Genomic DNA, 20,348 nt, shown 5'->3' on the forward strand with positions numbered 1-20,348 from the left:
ATTATGAAATAGAGAACAATCCGTACCTAATTTCACACACAAACAGGTCTGTTTCGTTCATTTTTTGGTGGATTTCGCCAGGAACTGGAGGGGGGTCGGTTTCGAGATTATTTAGTGTATTTTGGTGGATTTGGGTCTGAAGCGGAGTGTTTTTTGACTGGGGTGTTGTTTTCGTCTCGTCGAAGCTCCAGCGAGCTCAGGCACTAACGAAATACGGAGAACAAGTTGAATTCTCCGATGGTAGCGGCGTTTTCTAACGAGAATTCATCGAAAATTCTCAGTCTGTTTCTTCTCACTGTTTTCTTCCTCTTCTCCCTTTCTCAATTTCTCTCTCTCTAGATTCTCTATGATTTTCCCACTCCCCTTTCACTGATTTTCTCTCCGGTTTTGTGTGTGTTGTGTATATACTATCATTTTTTGCCGGTATGTATGAGTGTGTTCTGTATATTGTGAGTGGTGTGCGTATATAGCGTAAGGTGTTTGTTTATCTGTTATGGGAAGGGGAAAAAACGTGAAAGGGAGGGGGGAGCTAGAGGGGGTAGTGAGGTGAGATGTTGAGTTGTCCATGTTGGATAGGGGAAGGTGATTATTTTGTTGTAAATTTGCTATGAGGGGTAAAACTGGTGTGGTGGATTTGTTGTTTTCTTTTCTTTTTTTTAGGAAAATTATCAAATGGATAGGCTGAATGATCAGGTGATTGGGTTAATTTGATTTGACTTTTGGGGAGGGTCAAATTTACGTGTACAGCAGCCTCTTACAATTTGTTTTTAGTTAGTGCTCTCTTTTAAAAAAATATAAAATAATAATAATAATTAATTAAAAAAAAATATCTTATATGAAAAGGTCATCTTCTATTATTCAATTTGTAAGTGGCCAAATAAATGAAGCGCAAACTGCTGCAATGACAAATCTACCAAACAATAGATGAAAGATGCTGACTGCACTGGCTCTTGCCAAGTTCCCTATTAATGATAGACTTGCCAGACATCATATCACAGATTTCCAATGGCATATTGAGTTGCATCACTCAAGTCCAATGCTAATGGTGAGGAAGATACAAGGGAAGAAGTAGAAGCCAATTACCTATGCGATAGAATTTAAAACCTATCTCCAATTGATGAACCTCACACTGAGACATCCGCAAGAAGCTAACTTGAAAGATTTAAAATTGCATTGCCAGAATATAGGAACTTACACGGTTATCTTTACAGGACAACTAAATGAGGTTTATAATTTGTATTATCCTGGAAAAGAATACTACCATTCGGTCACTGTACAGAACTCACTACCATACACAAACTTGTTGAATCAAGTGAACAAACTGAATCTCCAGATAAAAAATGGAGAATGGACTTTTCCAAAATGCTCATTGTAACACAACCAAGTCTCAGACATGTTGGGGACTTCTAGTAGCACTGTCGTCCTGCAAATGGAACTCAATAAATGAGCTTGGAAAGAATCTATCCTCAAACTCAATAAATGAGCTTGGAAAGAATCAATCCTCGAAATTAAATACTACGTAATAAGAATATTCTATGTAGCACCCAAGAGTCAATTTGGCAACAATACCTCCTCTGCCAATCTGAATTGAAAGAGATTGAAAAGGCAGCTACTTAACCTACTATTTTAACAGCAAAATGAAGCTCACAGGAAGCAGAAATAGTGTTGAGATCAGAATCATGTATCTAGTAGCACCATAGTTAAAACCTTAAAGGAGCAATGTTTGTGTCAGGGTCATTCTGGGGCTAAGATAGAAATAGGGAGAGACAAAAGAAAGGAGAGGGGCAGCAAGTAGGTATGAGAATTCTATTAAATTCTATAATGATTTCTTGGGAGTAATACTAACCAATAGGACCTTGTTGGTAAGTGCTACAAGATCATGTCATGCCTTCAAATGAAAGATAATTCGGAATCCACTTTTCTATTAACAAGGAAGCTATAATTAATGCAACTAAAAATCAAAATAGGCAAATGTCTATACATAATAAAGCAGTAATTATCCCAACGCTTTCAGAAACGTACGAAGCCCTGACATCACATTTCTGCTACTATTATCTTACTGGCTGCCTCCTCCGGTAGTATTCTAAAGAGCATTAATCATTTCTATCTACCACTTAAAATTAACCACCCAATCTCAACAGCTATCAATTCAAAGCAAGTTGGGATAGGTTACATAAATTCTCAAGGTCCATGTTACATAATTCCAACTAATTGGTATCACCTATACAGATCATTTTAAGGGATACCAATTAGTTGGGACAAAGTTGTAGGGACGTCTGTTTAAAAAAAAAAAAAAAAAAATATATATATATATATATATATATATATATATATATATATATATATTAAGAAGTCTGAATCTGTGTATACATATAAACATTAAGATGTAACCAGATGAACAATAAGATGGTTTGTTTTCTCAAATTTAAATGTTCGTAATTTATTTATGAAGGGAAAAGGATCAAAAATATCCTTCTACTTTAGTTTATTGGTTAAATTTTCCTTTCATTATACTATGGAGTCAATTATACCCCTGTTGTTATACTATAGGGCCAATTATACCCCTGCTATTATGAAAGTTAACAAGATTACCTTGAATTGGATGAATTCCCCCAAAACAAAAAAAATTTACCCAATTTCCCTTAAATTACCCCTTTTTCCAATTTAACCTGACCCATTTCCACCTAAACCCATACAAAACATACCCCAAATACACTCACCCCACCCCATTGTTCCTTCTCTTTCACGAACAACAGCTTGGTCTCAAGCCCACTGCTCCAGCGCTCCATCACCGATCAACACTTGCTCTCATTTCATCTCCCCCCTTCCTCGATTTTATACACATTCAAGTAATCCGGCGAAGCGGCCATCTCAAGTGATCCACGAAAGCAATTAACCACCATAGCTAACAGTAGGAAAACCTTCAGTCCTTGTTGATTTATATGGTTTTTGTGCTAAGGCGGTGCTCTAGCGTGTGGCTCGACAATTAGTGTGGTTGCTAAGGCATTCTCGACAAAATTGAGCTATGTTCTTCCATAGATTCCTCAAACATCTGTTTGAGAATTGAGCTCTATTTCTCCACTGGTAGAAGTTGGGGTGATCCTTTTTATCATCTGCCTGTACACTCTTCGGATAAAATCAAAGGACATTAAAGATTCTCAAATAACTTTATGATAAAAAATGCATTCAGGCAAAAAATTAGTCTAGAGCTTTAGATATCACTGTTTTAAAAAATTATTGTGAAAATTCGAAAAAGATTGACTGCCAATACTTGGAAGTTGAACGAAGAAGAATTGCTTTGATCATACCTTCTAAGTTAAGCTATTTATTTAATTTACTTAGGTAAGTATGAATCGGTTAAATTGGGAAAATTGGTAATTTGGGGGGGTTCATCCAATTCAAGAGTAATCTTGTTAACTTTCATAATGGCAGGGGTATAATTGGTCCTATAGTACAACGATAAGGGTATAACTGACCCCATAGTATAACGAAGGGAAAATTTAACCAATAAACTAAAGTAGAGGGGTATTTTTAACCCTTGTCCCATTTATTAAAAAATATAAAATTTAAACAAGATAATTTAAATACTATATCCACAAACTATTAGGTTGTACGGTGGCGGTTGGTGGTGACAGTGGATGTTGTATAGTAGGAAAGGTAGTGATCGCTAGCAGCGGTGGTGATTGTAACGGTGGATGTGGTTGATCATGATGGTTAAGTAGTGACTGGTATTGATTGTGACAATGGTATGTTAGTGGCGGTGGTTAGCAATGCAAGTGGTGATAGTTGTGACTGTGAAGATTGTTGGAATGATGGTGGTTGATGGTAGTGGCCACTGGCCAGTGGGGGTGATGGATAGATGGTGGTCGGCAGTGGCGGTAGTGCTGCGGTGGTTGTGCAGCGATAACTGATAGTGGTTGTTGTACAAAAATGGTAGTGAAAAATCATCTTCACAAAAAATCTTTGAATAGTCTCTTAATAATATTAAGACTGTTAAAGACATGAATGATTTCCACCTATTCAAATCCTAAGTGATTAAATTATTCTTATAAAAAAAATCCATTTAATCATTTGAGGTCTCAATCATCCGGAGTCAGACCTCCATTAAGTGCAACGGGTGAGGCTTTAACTATGTTAATATATTTACCTAGAGGCAAGTTCAGAATTTGAAATTTGTGGGTTCTTAGAATGACCTCAAGTTAGTATACAATAATAACTAGATGCACACTCATATGTATAAATATGTAGTAGAACTCTTACTAAATATACAAGGTCTAGACAAAAGCTATTGGGTTTTGCAAAGCCATGAACCCACATGCCACATTGTGGATCTACCCTTGTGCTTACCTTAGGTTCAATATGAATATTAGAGGTTAAGGTCTTTTAAAAGATAAATGCGATAAAAAATAAAGAGAACTTTCAGTGCCGAAGAAACTAATTTTATAATGTTGGACTGATAGGTTTAAATGGAGAATACAGATAACCACTCCCAACTTGCTTGGAATTGAGGTGCAATTGCAGCTGTTAAACCTTGAGTTATAATCAGAAAGGAGAGGCTGGAATGAGGTTGGCATGGGGATAGAACTAAAGGTGAAAGATATTGGAATTGGCTGGTTAATTAGTTGGTAGATAAAAATGATTAATGAGATCAAATATAGAAATAAACTTAAAAAGGCAGCCAAAGGAAAGAGAATATATAAGGTTAATTGACATCAATATGCATAAAATAGATTCCTTCGTTCGTATGCATGTGCAATTCTAGCTCACTCCTGATCAAAGTAGATGGAAATATCAAGGAAGCAAGCATCAATATGCCATATATAAAATAAGTCTACAATCAAATCAAATGAAACCAAAAAACAAGAGAATGTAAGAAAGTCAAGATCAAAACTTGTCTTGTTGTTTACTTTTTTATTTGAAAACTTTTCATATTTCTAGTCAAAGAGGAGCAGATGTAGACATGTCATTTTAACCCACCGTTGTTTTTACACTATTTTAGCGAATATTCTGTTAGACTTAATTTCATTATTTAGAGTTTTATTTCATTTTACTTATGAAAAGACGAAAACTACACCGCATTTTGGGATAGCAGATTTGTTTCATTTCAAAAGAAAGAGAAATTTCACAAAATAACATTGTCTTCTTAATTAGGTTTAGATAAATAAGTTAGTATTTTTTAAGTGATATTAACTTTCTTGGTACAAACTTAGGTAGTCCTCTAGTCCATATTAAGTGAATTGTTGAGACTTTTTTCATAGTTCTTAATAGGTGAATTTTTTAAAGTTCAAGAGAATAGTTAGGACTCTTTCCATATTTATCCTTCCTTTAGATATGGTTCTTAACTACTTTACATTTTCTAGGAGAATAGTTTGAAAATAATCAAAAAGGTAATAGTGGAAAACAGCCTTCTGGTTTATGTGCTTAAATATTTTTCTTAAAGGGTGTGCCATTTCTCAGCAATTCACTTAATATGGACCAGAGAGAGCAGTTAATTTTTTATCATTGTATTTTGACTTTTCATACTTTTAGATGAAAATAAAAGAAAAGAAAGATGGGCAACCCGCAACGAAATTTTGAAAAACTCAAGAGGGGTGAACTAACCTGAGGGATAAGAATAAGAATGTTCCTTTTTTTTTTTTGATAAGGTATGGATAAACTGAGATTGTTATGGTGATGATCACAAAGATCTTTGTAGACAGGGCTATGCGGAACATGTATGAAACAAGACTTTACAGGCTTCAAAACAATTTAAGAAATTAAAACTAAAAAACAAGGAAAAAGTTTCAGAACAATGGAAAATGAAATCTGCTATGACAAACAAATTGACAAGGAAGACATACATATATATCAACCCACGGGCATGGAAGAGTAGTAAAAAGGGAAAACAAAGGAAAAGCTGGAGTATCACATGGATTTCAGAGACCAAAAAGGAGTAATTGTTGGCTAAGCCAAACTGAAACAACAAACAACTTCATCTCCAATAGTTCAACAAACAGCTTCATGACAATCGATGGGTTTTTATAGGACAACCTCCACAGTTCCAACACTTCAACATCATGCTTACTTTTCCTTTTGGGCAATAACAAGATGGGGGAGCATTAACAGTTGACCAAGGCACCTTTCCAGTTTAGGTGTTGCAAAATATTTTTTGATCAAGTAAGGGGTTGTTTGGTAGAATGTATTAGAAAAAATAATCCATTTCTGTATTACCAATACCTTGTTTGGTACACTTTTTCAACCTCATTACTTATACACTCTATTTTATATTATCCCATGTATAACTAATATATAGCAAACCATGAGATTAGCAATGCACGGATTTTTAACGCGTGCATTAACATGGGTAAAGACACAATTGACCCTAAAAACCTTTTCCACATCCATTCCACCGTATTTTGTGGAGGATATTTTTGTAATCAAATAACCTTTGTTAGAAATTATGCAATGCATGTTATTTTTAATACACAAAACCAAATAACCGTTACAGCATAATCTCAACATAACTAATGTCGGCATATTACTAATACAACCCTATTCAGAACTATTTTATACAACTTACCTAACAACCCCTAATGTTTTTTATCCATAAACATGGCCAAAATATTTCTTGCAAAATATTGTCTGATGAAACTAAGATAAAAGATGAGAAACTAGCTAGCAAATAAGATGATGGTACATGATTCATTTTGGCCTTGTCCCTGAGATCGATGTAAGTACTTGCACCAAAAGAAACTGCAAAATGTATATTTTACAAATAGACATAGTTTTCTTCCTATTGAAAGCTCAAAGAAGTTCAAACGCAACAGAAAGGACTTGCACTTCTCTCAGACACTAATGTTTTGCAGCTATGTTAAATACTGATGACAGTAGAGACTACATGGTCTATGAGATATAAATGGAAATAAATCCGAAGCCTTTTCAGCAGTAAAATTGGTAATATTACAACAGTAGAAATAGGACCAATTCCTATTTGGATGACTTGCAAAATCTCAACCAAGAAGGTCTATTGGAATATATATTCCACTCTTCATTGTAATCTGAGACCGAAATAATAGTGCAGATAAGTCGATCTGCAATCATTTATTAACAGGACGCCAATCACAAGAGGACTATCTCTCGCTTAGGACTGAACACTTCAAAGTTGTTCACAATTGACACTAAAAATAAGTCTGATTATGAGATCTGGAAGAACTTCCCAGATAAACTCCAACTTGATTCCATTGATGAAAATATTCAAGGGAAGCCATCTATACAACAACATACCCAGTGCATTCCCACATAGTGGGGTATGGGGAGGGTAAAGTGTACGCAGACCATCTATATATGTGACTAAACTTTCCTATCACTATAAGGTCTCGAGACTCAAGTGCTCTTCATGATCCAAAAGTATCGCTGAGCAATTCTTAACTATACTAACTAATAAAGAGAAGGACATTGCAATCCATACCAACATTTAGAGCATATAAAGTCTAAAACTAAGCGTTATGAGGAGCTAGCTTGAGAACATCAAACATCTTAAGGACAACTCACATCTGTGATGTGGATAGATCTGCTCATTGATGTCTTAAATTGAGCTGTTTTCGCCGTAGAAGGTGATCCAATCACAAAGCCATTATTTTGACTACCCTAGAAACATCAAGACGAGAATATAAGGGCCATCAAATATAACATAACAAGTATCATAATAGTTAACCATGACCCAGCTAAACCCCAAAAATACAGTAAAATATGCTCTCAATATCAAAGTAAATACCACAGTAGGCATGCATTTTTTAACAAAAGCCCACCAAATTTTCTCCTACAGAGATGTATTATTCTGCTTTTACTAGCTTCAGAAACACTCCTCCAAACTTAAGAAAGACGCTTTCTACTTTAGGATGACCTAAAAATTTATCTATCATTTAATAATTCAAATTTAAGTCGAGATGTTTCCAAATAAATTAACTTTTGATCTACTAATTTAATATTTTGTCTTTTAAGGTTTGCATAACTCTTGAGAAACACATTATAACCTCAATCATTGAAGTGTTTGTCTAAGCTACTTTTTCTTTAAGTGGACATATGACCTTCGAGATGCATTCTGATTAGCAACGACCGCTACATACAAGATTAACTTTCTGGCAGTACAGCAATCTCCCATATCCGTGTCTCACTCTACTCACGTGTCACTTTAAATTAGGGGTGGGCATTCAGTAATTCGGTTCGATTTCGGTTTATTTATTTCGGTTTTCGGTTATGGGAATGTGTGCCGAAAACTGAACCGAACAATTTGGGTCGGTTCGGGTCAGTTTCGGTTTATTAAATTCGATTTTTTCGGTTTTGGGCCTACTTAATGGGACTATTTCTGTTTGTAAATTGAACTATTCTTTAAAGTAAAATAAATTTATGTTTTACAACTTTTAACTTTGTTATATATATGTTATGCTGTCTGTGAATTTTATTAACAAGATTTATGTACTGCTTCATTGGTAATGAAGGTCTTTATGTCTTGCGAATTTGCTTACAACTTACAAAAATTCAAAATTTTGTGGAATTCGGAATGTTGATTTAGCCCTAGGGACTGTTGGTTTAACTTTGTAAGTGGGCTACTGTATTTGCCATTTGGGCATTGGATTATTTAAGAGATTGTTGTATTTTGTATATATATGTACAAATCTATATCTATATCTATAATAATATATTAAAAGTGTGAAGGCCCTTAGAAAAGTGAATAGAACTTTTTGCCCTTCATTAAAACAGTACACTTTAGACAAAACCGTCTTTTACCCTATTCCCTATAATTAAATTCTACAAAATAAATATAATAAAATTTTCCTAACTAAAATTTTTCAAATTTTCCTTTACCCAAAGTTTTCTTTGCCCGTTTTATGTATATTAACCAAATTTAGCTTTTCTCCATAATAAAATTTCCTTAACTAAAATTTTCCTAATTTTCCTTATATCCAAATTTTTCTTACTCGATTTCTGTATTTTAACCAAATTTAGCTTTTCTCCATAATAAAATTTTCCTTTACCCAAATTTTTCTTTACCTAATTTATTTTTTTTAATCCCATTTGATTCCTACTTGGTTTCTTTCAACCACGGCTTTTTCTGTCCTTTTATATAAACGTTTGAGTTTTTTTTTCATTGTTCATTATTATAAACAGCTGCGATCTTTCATTGTTGTTTGTCTTAACAAAGTTTATTGTTTTCCGTCTCAGCACAGTTTCAACAATTTCAGGTTTTTTATCGTTATATAATCTCTCCCTTTTTACATTGTTAATTTAAACACAACACTACTTGTTATGCCAACTTAATTTGCTTAGCTTAATGTGTCCTTTTAGTTCAATATTTTTTATTTTCTACTTCTCATAGCATACCTCAACATATTCCATTCTATGTGTCACTTTAATAGAATATATTATACTTTTTGTTGCTCATAACTATCTTCTTTATCTACCACCTACCAACAAGATCACTCAGACAAGAATTAGTTGGATCAAAATCGAAGCTTTGTGATCACCATTATATTATTTTTTTTTATAGTTACAGGTCGTACATGAATGTCAGTTGACTTTGAAGAATTTCTTGTGTAAAGATTAAATTTAATTGTATTGTTTTGATATCTTTATTATCTTATTATTGTTTTATTTTAATTGACAGATGCTAGATGAATGCAGGTCGGCTTTAAAAAAAAAATTAAATAAAGGTTAGGATTAATTGTATTATTGTAATATCTCTATTAGTTTGTTATTTTGTGGTAGTTTATAGTTCGTAGATTAATCTTGATCGTTTTTGAGAAATTTATGTGCGTAAAATTTAAGTTTAATTGTATTATTTTGATATCACTTTTATCGTATTATTTTGTTGCAGTTTACAAGTGATAGATAAATGTTGGTCGGCTTTAAAGAATTTCGGAAGACTTTGAGAAAATTTTTGTGTGTAGAGATTAGATTTAGTTGTATTATTTTAATGTCTCTATCATTGTATTGTTTTATTGCAATTTACAGATGGTAGATAAATATCGATCGACTTTTAAAAATACTTTTGGTAAATGGTAGGTTTAATAAATAAATTCTCCATCTTTACATACTCAAAAGATATTAAATTTAATTATTATATTCATCTTTATAATTTAAACAACTATCCTATTTAGTGTAATGTTTGAACTCATCAAAGTGATCTAGTATCTAAAAAACATTTGTAGAGGTATGTTATAAATTTTGGTTTAATCGAAAAACCGAATTACCTAAACCCTATAACCGAAATACCGAAATTATAAAAAAAATGAACAGAACCTGAACGGTAAAACCGAAACTAAAAAAACGAATTAATTCAGTTCAATTTGGTTTTTCGGTTTTTCAGTATTTATGTCCACCTCTACTTTAAAACACTTATCCAATAAACCTCAATGAAATTTAATTGGAGCCAAGATTTGAACTCAAAAATTTTATTCCTCTCATACTAAAATTTCAATATTGCACACCTAAAAAAATGAAGTCTTAAATTTTTTAAATATTTAAACAAACATCGTTTAACAAGATTGAGAACCAAATTCCATCAATACAATTAGATCCAAACATGCTTGTTGAACCTGACAATAATTATGTTGTTAGACAATAAGTGTGCTAATCTCAATATATATACATTTAGAATTTTTGAGTTCAATCTTAATTTAACGCTCCAAGAGTTGAGGTATCTACAGATGTCGACTTTTCAGCTCTCCATTTTTTAGAAATAATTATCATTATCTTTTTGAAATTAGCAATATTGTATTGGATGAATACATACACAGGTCCAAAACTTTTTGACTTTTTCCGTATTTCCACCTCAATTAGGCCATGTATTTATTAAATCCTTTTATCATTCACAAACCATGTCAATTAAGCATAATTGCTGACATGGCATAGCATGTGTAACACTCTCCACTAGGAGAGTGAGAAGCCATAATTAATCAAAAAAATTAAACATAAAAAACACAACCAATTGAAAAAAGACAAGTGGAAGGAATTTTAAAAAAAAAAAAAAAAAAGTTATCATCTTATCCATTGTAATCCCTCCCATGCACCATCTTCCTCTTCCATAAATCTTTAAACATAACATTTTATAACTTCAAATTGCATCAGAAATCAATGGTATTTTTTTGTATACAATAAAAATTCAATCAATGGCTTCTTTTGATTGGTTCTTTAATTACCCATTATTGGTTCTTCAAAATCCAAAATTTATTATTTTTTCATCTAAAATTGTTGGTGGGTATTGTTTTGGTGGAGAAATGAAGAAGTGAAGGTGAGATATTTTTTTTTCTTCTCACTAAAACTTGGGTTTAAGAAGTGAGAAAAATTTTAAAAAGCAAAAAAAGTTGGAAGAAGTGTTTCAATGATGAAAAAAAAAAGAAATAAAATTTAGAGATAAGTGAAGAAAAAGATAATAAAAAAAGAAATAAAATTTAGAGATAAGTGAAGAAGAAGATTCAATTTTTTTTCCTTTTTTTGTGCTCAAACACGGGAAAAGGGTGTTTGGAAGGGGGGTAAGGATTGGGTAGGCTGCAGTGGGGGTGGGGTGTATTAATGGGGTTTTCTCTTCTTTTTTTTTATTTAGATTTAATTACATTAAAAAATCATTTTTATGATTTTTTTAAAGTTAAAATGTCATGTGTCGTTATTTGATTTGCCACTTTGCCACATCATTAGCATGTGTATTACACGCATTTAATATTTCTTGCCACATCAGCAGATTGTGCTTAATTGACACGGTTTGTGAATGATAGAAGGATTCAATAGTTATATGGCCTAATTGAGATGCCAATACGGATGTATTCAGCCTATTGTACTCCTCAGCTTTAAGGACACGTTGAAGACCTCCAAAAAATTATGAACCAAAACAATAACTAAGGCAATTTCAAGGATCCTAAAAGATGTACTACTAACTCAGCTTCCTCTATACTTTCTTTACACCAAAAACGAAAGGTTACAATACCATTCCATTTAATCTTCTGAGTGAAAATAAAACTATCTTCAAAACCTCTATTGTTTCTCTCTCTCCATATTGTCCACCATATACAAGGTGGAATTATTCTCCAGCACTTCTTCTGACGTTTGCTCCCTACCAGCTAAGAAAATTTGTCGTATGTTCTAGCATTATACACTTAGTTTCTGTGAGGCTAAGAAATAATGGCCAAATCTGTGAAGTTACTTCGCAATGTAGGAACAAGTGGATGTTTAGTTTCCTCGGCCTCATTGCACAGGATACACTTAGATGCTATCTAGAAACATCTCCTTCGTAATCTTTCTTGGTTAAGGCATGGGTAAGACCAGCTCCTCTAACTATCAATCAAGAAAAACACTTTACCATGGTTGGAGCTATGTTTTTCTAGACCTGTTTCCCCCTGGCTTCTCCATCACTTCAAATTCCTAATACCAAGGCCACCAGAATGCCTGCTCAACTAATGCCTGCTCAACTAAATAGTGTGCCAATTAACTAAATGTATTCTTTTGCCCTCTTTATATCCCCATCCACAAAAATTCTCTTCTCAACTTATCCAACCACTTCTCCACCTTGGAAGGAATGGGGAATAATGATATTACATAAGTTGGTAATGAATCCAATCGGCGATTTTATTTTATTAACCTCATCGCTTTTAGCTCTCTTAGACTTTCTCTCTCTTGAGTCGTTCACCCCAACGTCTCTTTAACGTCAATTTGACGTGATCTGGGCTACTCCGATGCCGGTGACAGCTTAATCGCGCCGACGACAGGTAAGTGTACTATCTCTCTCCCCCCCGTTCTCTCCCTCCCCCTCTCCCTCTTTCTCTTTTCAGTCTTTTCACTGCTATTGTCGGCGGGACAGGATTTCCGCTGGCTCGACCCCGACGACGGTAGTGAGTATGCAGCGCCGGCCACTCGGGTTGGTCCGACGACAGCCGGTGCCCAGATTAATAGGTTGTGCTCGACCAGATCGAATTCCAACGATACTCCGACGACATTCCAGCGACATTTCGGCGAAGACCCAACGACAATATTCCAGCAATCAATTTCTACATCAATTTGTCGGAATCCAACATAGCACGCAAGAAGAGAGGACTTGGCCTACAAGCGTATCACGGTGACTTCTAACTTCTGTTTATTAAGTGAAATTACTATTCTGCTAAGTTACTCAGAATCTTCACTTTTGGTGTTGCACTCGTGTCGACACGACATGGGTGTGGGTGTGGGTGTTGGATCCGTACCCGATCTGGTCAACCGATTTTGGGTAGTTTAACTAAAATCAACTGGAAAAGTCCAAACAAATTTAAGAAATTTTGTAATAAGAAAAAGCTAAGGTGAAATTGAAGAAAATGGAATACCTTGTATATAGAAATTTCTATGTTATTGCTTTTCTTTTTATCGTCTTCCAAGATTTTCTTCTTGAACAACATTTTTTCCTCAAGTTCTTCATATAATATCTCATAATTTATGTTTTATAACTCTATTTTTAGATACTTAAATAAATATTTTTTTATCGAATCCCCGTACCCGTATCCATCCCTAGATCCATATCCTCGAATCTTTAAATTAAGACCGTGAAGGATCCGACCTCTAGATCCGTGCCCGTATGCACCCGAGTCCAAGCAACTTAGCCATTCTGTGTCTCTCAATTTTCCATTGAATTTAGTGTGTTGCCTGCTTGCTTGTATTGGTGGCTACTGTTTTATTTGTTTTGTTTGTGTTTTGTTTTTTTGAGTAGTGGCTTTGGGGGTTGATGGTAGGATAGGGTCATGTCCAAGGGGATTGGGGCTGGGAGTTGTTTTGGGAGTGGGGGAAGAAGGGAGGGCAGGGTTGGGAGTGGGGTCAAGGTCTGGGGTCAGGGCTGGTTTGGGGTTGGGTGGAGGGGTGGTAGAGGTAGGCGTGAGGCAAGAGAGGATAGGTTGAGGGTAGGGTCATGGAACATAGGGACCCTTCAGGGTAAGTCCTAGAGCTTGTGAAGATTCTTTGGAAGAGGAGGATCAATATTATGTGTTCAGGAGACTAAGTGGGTAGGGTCTAAGGCTATGGATGTGGATGGGTACAAGTTGTGGTACTCAGGAAGTGAGAGGCGTAGGAATAGAGTAGGCATCCTAGTAGATGAGGATCTTAGAGGGCAGGTAGTGGAGGTTAAGAGGGTCAGTGATAGGTTGATGACAATTAAGTTGGTCATTAAGGGGTTTACTCTGAATGTATGTAGTGTTTATGCACCGCAGGTGGGCTTGGGCGAGGAGGAGAAAATGAGTTTTGGGGAGGCTTTGGACGAGGTGATGAGAAGTGTGCCTAGAGAAGATTGTCATAGCGGGGGATTTCAATGGGCACATTGGGGTATTGTCAGGAGGCTATGACGATGTGCATAGAGGTTTAGGTTTTGGTTTTGGGGATAAGAATGGAGAGGGAGCTTCCCTATTGGAGTTTGCGAGGGCCTTTAGGCTGGTGATTGTGAATTCAAGTTTTTCGAGGAAGGAGGAGCACCTGATTACCTTCCGAAGTGCGATAGCCAAGACTCAGATTGGCTTTTTGCTGCTTAGGAAGGGTGATAGGGCGTTGTGTAAGGACTGTAAGGTCATTCCGAGTGAGAATCTTTCGACCCAGCACTGCTTCTGGTGATGGACTTGGTTATCAAGAAGGAAAAGAAGAGAAGGGACCAGGAAGGTCGACTCAGAATTAAGTGGGGCGGCTTGACGCCTGTTAGTGCGTTGGAGATAGGGGAGAAGGTGGCAAAATTGAGGGTGTGGGAGTGTAGGGGAGACGTGGATGGTGCGTGGGATAGGGCTGTCAGTTGCATCAAGGAGTCTGCTAAAGAGATGTTGGGTGTTTTGAGGGGCCGGGCTGGACAACATCGAAGGGACTGGTGGTGGAACGAAAAAGTTAAGAAGAAAGTGGAGATTAAGAAGGGGGCGTATGTTAAGTTGGTTGGGAGTAAGGATGAAGATGAGAAGCGGGTGAATAGGAAGGAGTACAAGTTAGCTAGGAAGGAGGCTAAGTTAGCAGTGACGGCTGCTAAAAGAGCAGCGTTTGAGAGCCTGTATGTGGGGTTAGAGGAGAGAGGCAGGGAAAAGAGGTTGTATAGGCTTGCTAAGGCTAGGGAACGGAAGGGTCGCCACCTCGATCAAGTGAAGTGCATAAGGGGGATGATGGTAGAGTGCTGGTGGAGGACGTTCACATTAAGAGGAGATGGCAGACGTATTTTCATAGACTCTTGAACGATAAGGGAGACAGAGACATTGAGTTAGAGGAGCTGGAGCACTCTGAGGAGTGTCATGATTTCAGTTACTGTAAACGTTTTAGGGTTGAGGTTAGAGAGGCTATTTGCAAGATGCGAAAAGGTATGGCGACGGGGCCTGACGAGATCCCGGTGGATTTTTGGAAGTATACTGGCAGGACAGGTTTAAGGTGGTTGACCAATTTGTTTAACGACATTTTCAAGACTGTGAAAATGCCTGAGGCTTGGAGATGGAGTACTATGACCCCGTTATATAAGAACAAAGGTGAAATTCAGAGTTGCAACAACTACAGGGGTATTAAGTTGTTGAGTCACACTATGAAGATTTGAGAAAGGGTGGTCGACCGAAGGTTGAGAAGGATCGTGTCTATTTCGGAGAATCGGTTGGGATTTATGCCCGGTTGCTCGATGACAGAGGCAATTCACCTGGTGCGAAGATTGGTGAAGCAGTATAGGGAAAGAAAGAGGGACTTACACATGGTGTTCATCGACATGGAGAAGGCATATGACAAAGTCCCTACGAAGGTTCTTTGGAGATGCTTGGAGGTGAGCGGGGTTCCGGTGGCATACATCAGATCTATTAAGGATATGTATGATGGAGCGAAGACTCAGGTGAGGACGGTGGGAGGAGATTCAGACCATTTTCCTGTCTTGACACGGTTGCACTAGGGATCGACGCTTAGTCCGTTCTTGTTTGCGTTGGTGATGGATGTGTTGACGCAGAGTATTCAAGGAGAGGTGCCTTTGTGTATACTATTTGCGGACGACATAGTTCTGATTGATGAGACGCAAGGGGGTGTGAATGAGAAATTAGAGGTTTGGAGACAAACCCTTAAATCAAAGGGTTCAGGTAGAGTAGGACCAAGACGGAGTATATGGAATGCAAGTTTAATGACCAGAGGCAGGAGGACGAGGTAGTAGTGAGGTTGAACTCCCAAGATGTTTGTAAGAGGGATAGTTTTAAGTATCTTGGGTCTATGATACAAGGGAATAGAGAAATTGATGGTATTGGGTAATACGGTAGGTTAGATAAAGTGGAGGCTCGCCTCGGTAGTGTTGTGTGATAAGAAGGTGTCTCCCAAGCTTAAAGGCAAATTCTACATAGTGGCAGTCTGTCCGACCATGTTGTATTGAGCGGAGTGTTGGCCAGTCAAGAACTCTCACATCCAAGGATTGAAGGTGGAAGGAATGAGAATATTGTGTTAGATGTGTTGACTTAATAGGGGATATAAAGTTAGGAATGAGACTATCCGGGAAAAGGTGGGAGTGGCTTCGGTGGAAGACAAGATGCGAGAGGTGAGGCTGAGATGGTTTGGGCATGTGATGAGGAGGAGCACGAATGCCCCAGTTTGTAGGTGTGAGAGGCTTGCTTTGAATGGTTTCAGGAGAGGTAGAGGCAGGCCGAAGAAATACTAGAGGGAGGTGGTTAGATGTGACATGGAGCAGTTACAGCTTACTAAGAACATGACCCTAGATAGGAAGGTTTGGAGGACGCGGATTAGGTTAGAAGGCTAGTGTGTGGGTGAGTTATAGCAAGTAGTTAGGAGAGTTTGGGTGTGGTGAGTGTCTTTGATTTGTGAGTGTATGGTATTACTCTGTGGGTGTTGTATCTTTGTTATTCTATCCACCTTGTTGCATGTTGTATTACGACTTTGTTTACTATCTTTTGCCTTAAGTCGGGGGTCTATCGGAAATAGCCTCTCTACTTCCTTGGAGGTAGCGGTATGGACAGCGTACACTTTACCCTCCCCAGACCCCACTACGTGGGAATATACTGGGTTTGTTGTTGTTGTTGGTAGTGAATCCAATACTGAATTTATGAGAGTAATTCTTCCTCGGTATTGACTTTTCCACTTTGATAGCTTCTTTCAGGTTTATCTACTATTCCATCACAAATTTCCAACTCCTTATGTTTGTTGCCTAAAAGCATGCCTAGATACACAGTTAGGAATTGGTCTATTCTACATACCCATACGCTAGTCAGAATTTGCATGTGTGACACCTTCTTTGATAGGAAATACACTGATCATCCTCTAATTTACACACAAACCAGAAGTAGCCACAAATATCACCAAAATCATTCTCATAAAGTAAAGGACCTATTTGGCTTTTCAATTTTTTCCCAAAAAAATCACTTTATTTGAAAATCATTGGCCAAAAAATTCCAAATACAACTTGAAGTTGTACTTAAAATTTCGAAAACACCCAAAACCCTGTTATTCTTTTCACTTTTATAAATTTTTCTTTTTCAAATTTACCCTAAATTTTTTATTTTTATAAAATTAACCCCATTTACATTATATTTCATGTTTAAATCATAGTTTATAATTTTGTGCATTCAAATTCTAAACATATGAAGAAGTATGGGCAAAGACAATTCAACTCCAACTTTGAAAATTTCAAATAAAGTGAAACGTTTTTTGTTTTCATCGCCAAAATGCCCACTAAGTTATTCTGCCTTAGCTTCATAGACATTTATGCATCTCATCTCCTCAATTGTTGCCTAACTTGAACCCTTTCAACCACCTATTTGGAGTACCCACCCTCATCATGTTGTTGAAACCTTCCATGGCTAACATGAAAAGGAAAGGAGAAAGAGGAAACATCATGAAGGAACAAAAACAACAGGTTCTCCATTCACTAGAAGGCTAAGTCAAGAAAAGGACTTCGTTACTTTCCATTCATAGAAGTCCTAATGACTATTAGTTTGAAGCCTTCACTCGATTCCTTCGCCTTAAGTGGAGTTCAATTATTTTTTCCATTTGAAATTCTTAGTCGAGCGATGGTGAGGTCGATCTTTTGTTTGAGGTTCAAGATAAAGGAGAGGAACGACCGCTCAATGGTGTTTTTACGAAAGTATGGTCATCAATGACTAATACTTTCTCGAGACTATCGAACCAAATGTTATTAATGTCACTCGCCACATCGCCAATGGCGAATGGCGAGGTGAGGCGAGGCAGTGTCGTCACCTGCCTTCGTGGCACTGTGACCTGCAAAAGGGCGACGCCTAGGTGAGGATGGCGACATGGCGAGGCGAGGCGATAATGGCAACGCCATTTTACTTTTTTAAAAAAATTAAGGTTTTAGGGATAAAAGGTAATTTTAGGATTTTTTTTTTCCATTTTGGTTCGATTGCTTACTGCTTGGCGATTGCGACTATGACTTTGTGTGAGATGGCGACTAGTAAGTACTAATTTCTCTTTTTTTTTTTCTTCTATTTCTTCCTCATTTCAAAACTATATGGGCCAGGAGCCTTATACCTAGCATATAATATGGCACAATCCACAGGTCCAGCTGCATCAAATTGCTCTTGCAATTACTCTTTTTCCTCAATGTTGATACTTGAGACCCCTTGAAGCTTAAAAACAGGCCTCCATTATGTTTCTTTATAAAGATTCTAGGAAAGATTGATAATGGCCACTTTAATATCTTCAGGATCTGTAAAGGAGGCCCTTTCCGCCTCTAAATTGTCAATGGAATTAAATGTCCTACGCGTTGTGGCAATTCAATGAAAATACTCGGTGTTCTCGACACCATTTATAAGCCATTATATTCTAGATCTTTGCCTCCAAGCTATCTCCTAATTCCTAGCCACTTGCTCAAACTCTCTAAGGGGCCGTTTGGTAGAGTGTATAAGAATAATGCAAAATATGGTGTATTAGTAATGCTTGTATTGGAAATGCTTGCATCAGTTATGCTTGTATTTTTCTTATGCAGTGTTTGGTTCGATATATTAAAAATAATATGAATTACATAATTTCGAAAAAGTTATTTTTTTTACATAATACCCTCAATATATATGTTGGAAAGGATGCGGAAAATTTTTTGAGGGATAATAGTGTCTTTAAGCATATTAATGCATGCATTAGATCTATTGCATTACTAATGCCATGGATTTTGAGGTATTAGTAATACACACCTCAATACACAATAGAGTGTACAACTAATGTAAGCATTAGTTATACATGGGGTAAAAAGATATACCAAACAAGGTACTTCTCTAATACACATTAAACTAATGCATACATTAACTTTCCAATACACTCTACCAAACGAACCCTAAAAGGGCTTTTTTGGAGTTCATCTTCAGAGGAATTCTGTCCAGTAGTATCCTTTCTCTTTATTTTAAAAAAACTCAGGCACAACTCCTGACTTAACCTTTTATAGGTCCCTTCTGGACCTCTTTTACCGCGATATTCCATCGTCGGAATCACATTCCTTCTTTCCTATTCTTCAATTTTTTTTCTCTTAGAATTCCCTTACAGCCCTGTGGGACGATACCATATATTTTGCAGTGGGATTTAAGTCATGATATCACCAGGCAGGTTTCTAGAACAAAAACATGGTACAATTGGGTTGAGAAAGGCAATATGATGATAAGGATGAGTATCAGTCAAAAGACTTAGGAGTGGCTAGTATATGCACTCAAGGAAGCATCAAAATATCGAGTAAGCTCAATACGCTGGTGGAATTTCCGGGACCACTTCTCAAAGTTCTTTTGCTCAAGAAATTTCAACAAATACGACATGTTAGATAGGAGTAGGAACGCGAATAGTATATAGAATCCTAGTTGAAACAAGATTGCAATGTCGTGTCCTAGTTGGAAAGGGATTATATTGTAGTCTCCTAGATGGGAAAGGATTATATTGTAGCATAATAGTAAAGAAACAACAATTCAATAATATTTGTCTCCTACATTTCTCATCTGGTGTCAGATTGTTAGTGAGAAACTCAATCAGACAAGTCACTTGCGTCAATTTCGGCATGTGAGATACTTTTTCAGCAATTTCTCTTTTCCAGTAGGGTCGTGCCATCATTCCAACCCTACCCTATGATTTTTCTCAGATCTTAACCACTTTTTTAGTGGTCAATCTAATAATCTGACGGCTTCAGCACTATGCTTGCGATTATAGGCTTGTTCCAACCAGTTCGAGCAACTATTTCTCTAATAGTTTTCCAGCGAGATCTGTCAGACCCCTTTCGATTTTTTCCGGTGGTTCAGTACAATTTCTACAAACGTTCATCACTAAATTTCAATTTAGTCCTATGATTAAGTTTGAATCCTTAATGAGAAGATCAGACAATCAAACATCACAGTCCATGAAGAATCGACAAGAGGAACGTCATTTTGAAAGATCTC

General features: G+C 36.5%; 1 protein-coding gene across 4 annotated transcripts in view; it reads right to left on the reverse strand.

Annotated features, from left to right (window-relative positions):
- Positions 1 to 1,149: 1,149 nt before the first annotated feature.
- LOC107852295 overlaps positions 1,150 to 20,348 on the reverse strand; it is a 39,213-nt gene continuing 20,014 nt past the window's right edge. For 2 of the 4 annotated variants that reach the window (XM_016697354.2, XM_016697357.2), the window contains exons 4-5: positions 7,531 to 7,626; positions 1,150 to 1,423 (exon numbers count right to left, since the gene is read on the reverse strand). In XM_016697354.2, coding sequence (XP_016552840.1) covers positions 1,388 to 1,423; positions 7,531 to 7,626 — 132 coding nt within the window. In that variant the 3' untranslated portion in view covers positions 1,150 to 1,387. The remainder of the gene's footprint in view (positions 1,424 to 7,530; positions 7,627 to 20,348) is intronic. The other 2 variants (XR_007052433.1, XM_016697355.2) reach the window with 2 other exon arrangements.

This window comes from Capsicum annuum, chromosome 1 (genome assembly GCF_002878395.1).
Source record: "Capsicum annuum cultivar UCD-10X-F1 chromosome 1, UCD10Xv1.1, whole genome shotgun sequence".
Lineage (NCBI taxonomy): Eukaryota > Viridiplantae > Streptophyta > Magnoliopsida > Solanales > Solanaceae > Capsicum > Capsicum annuum.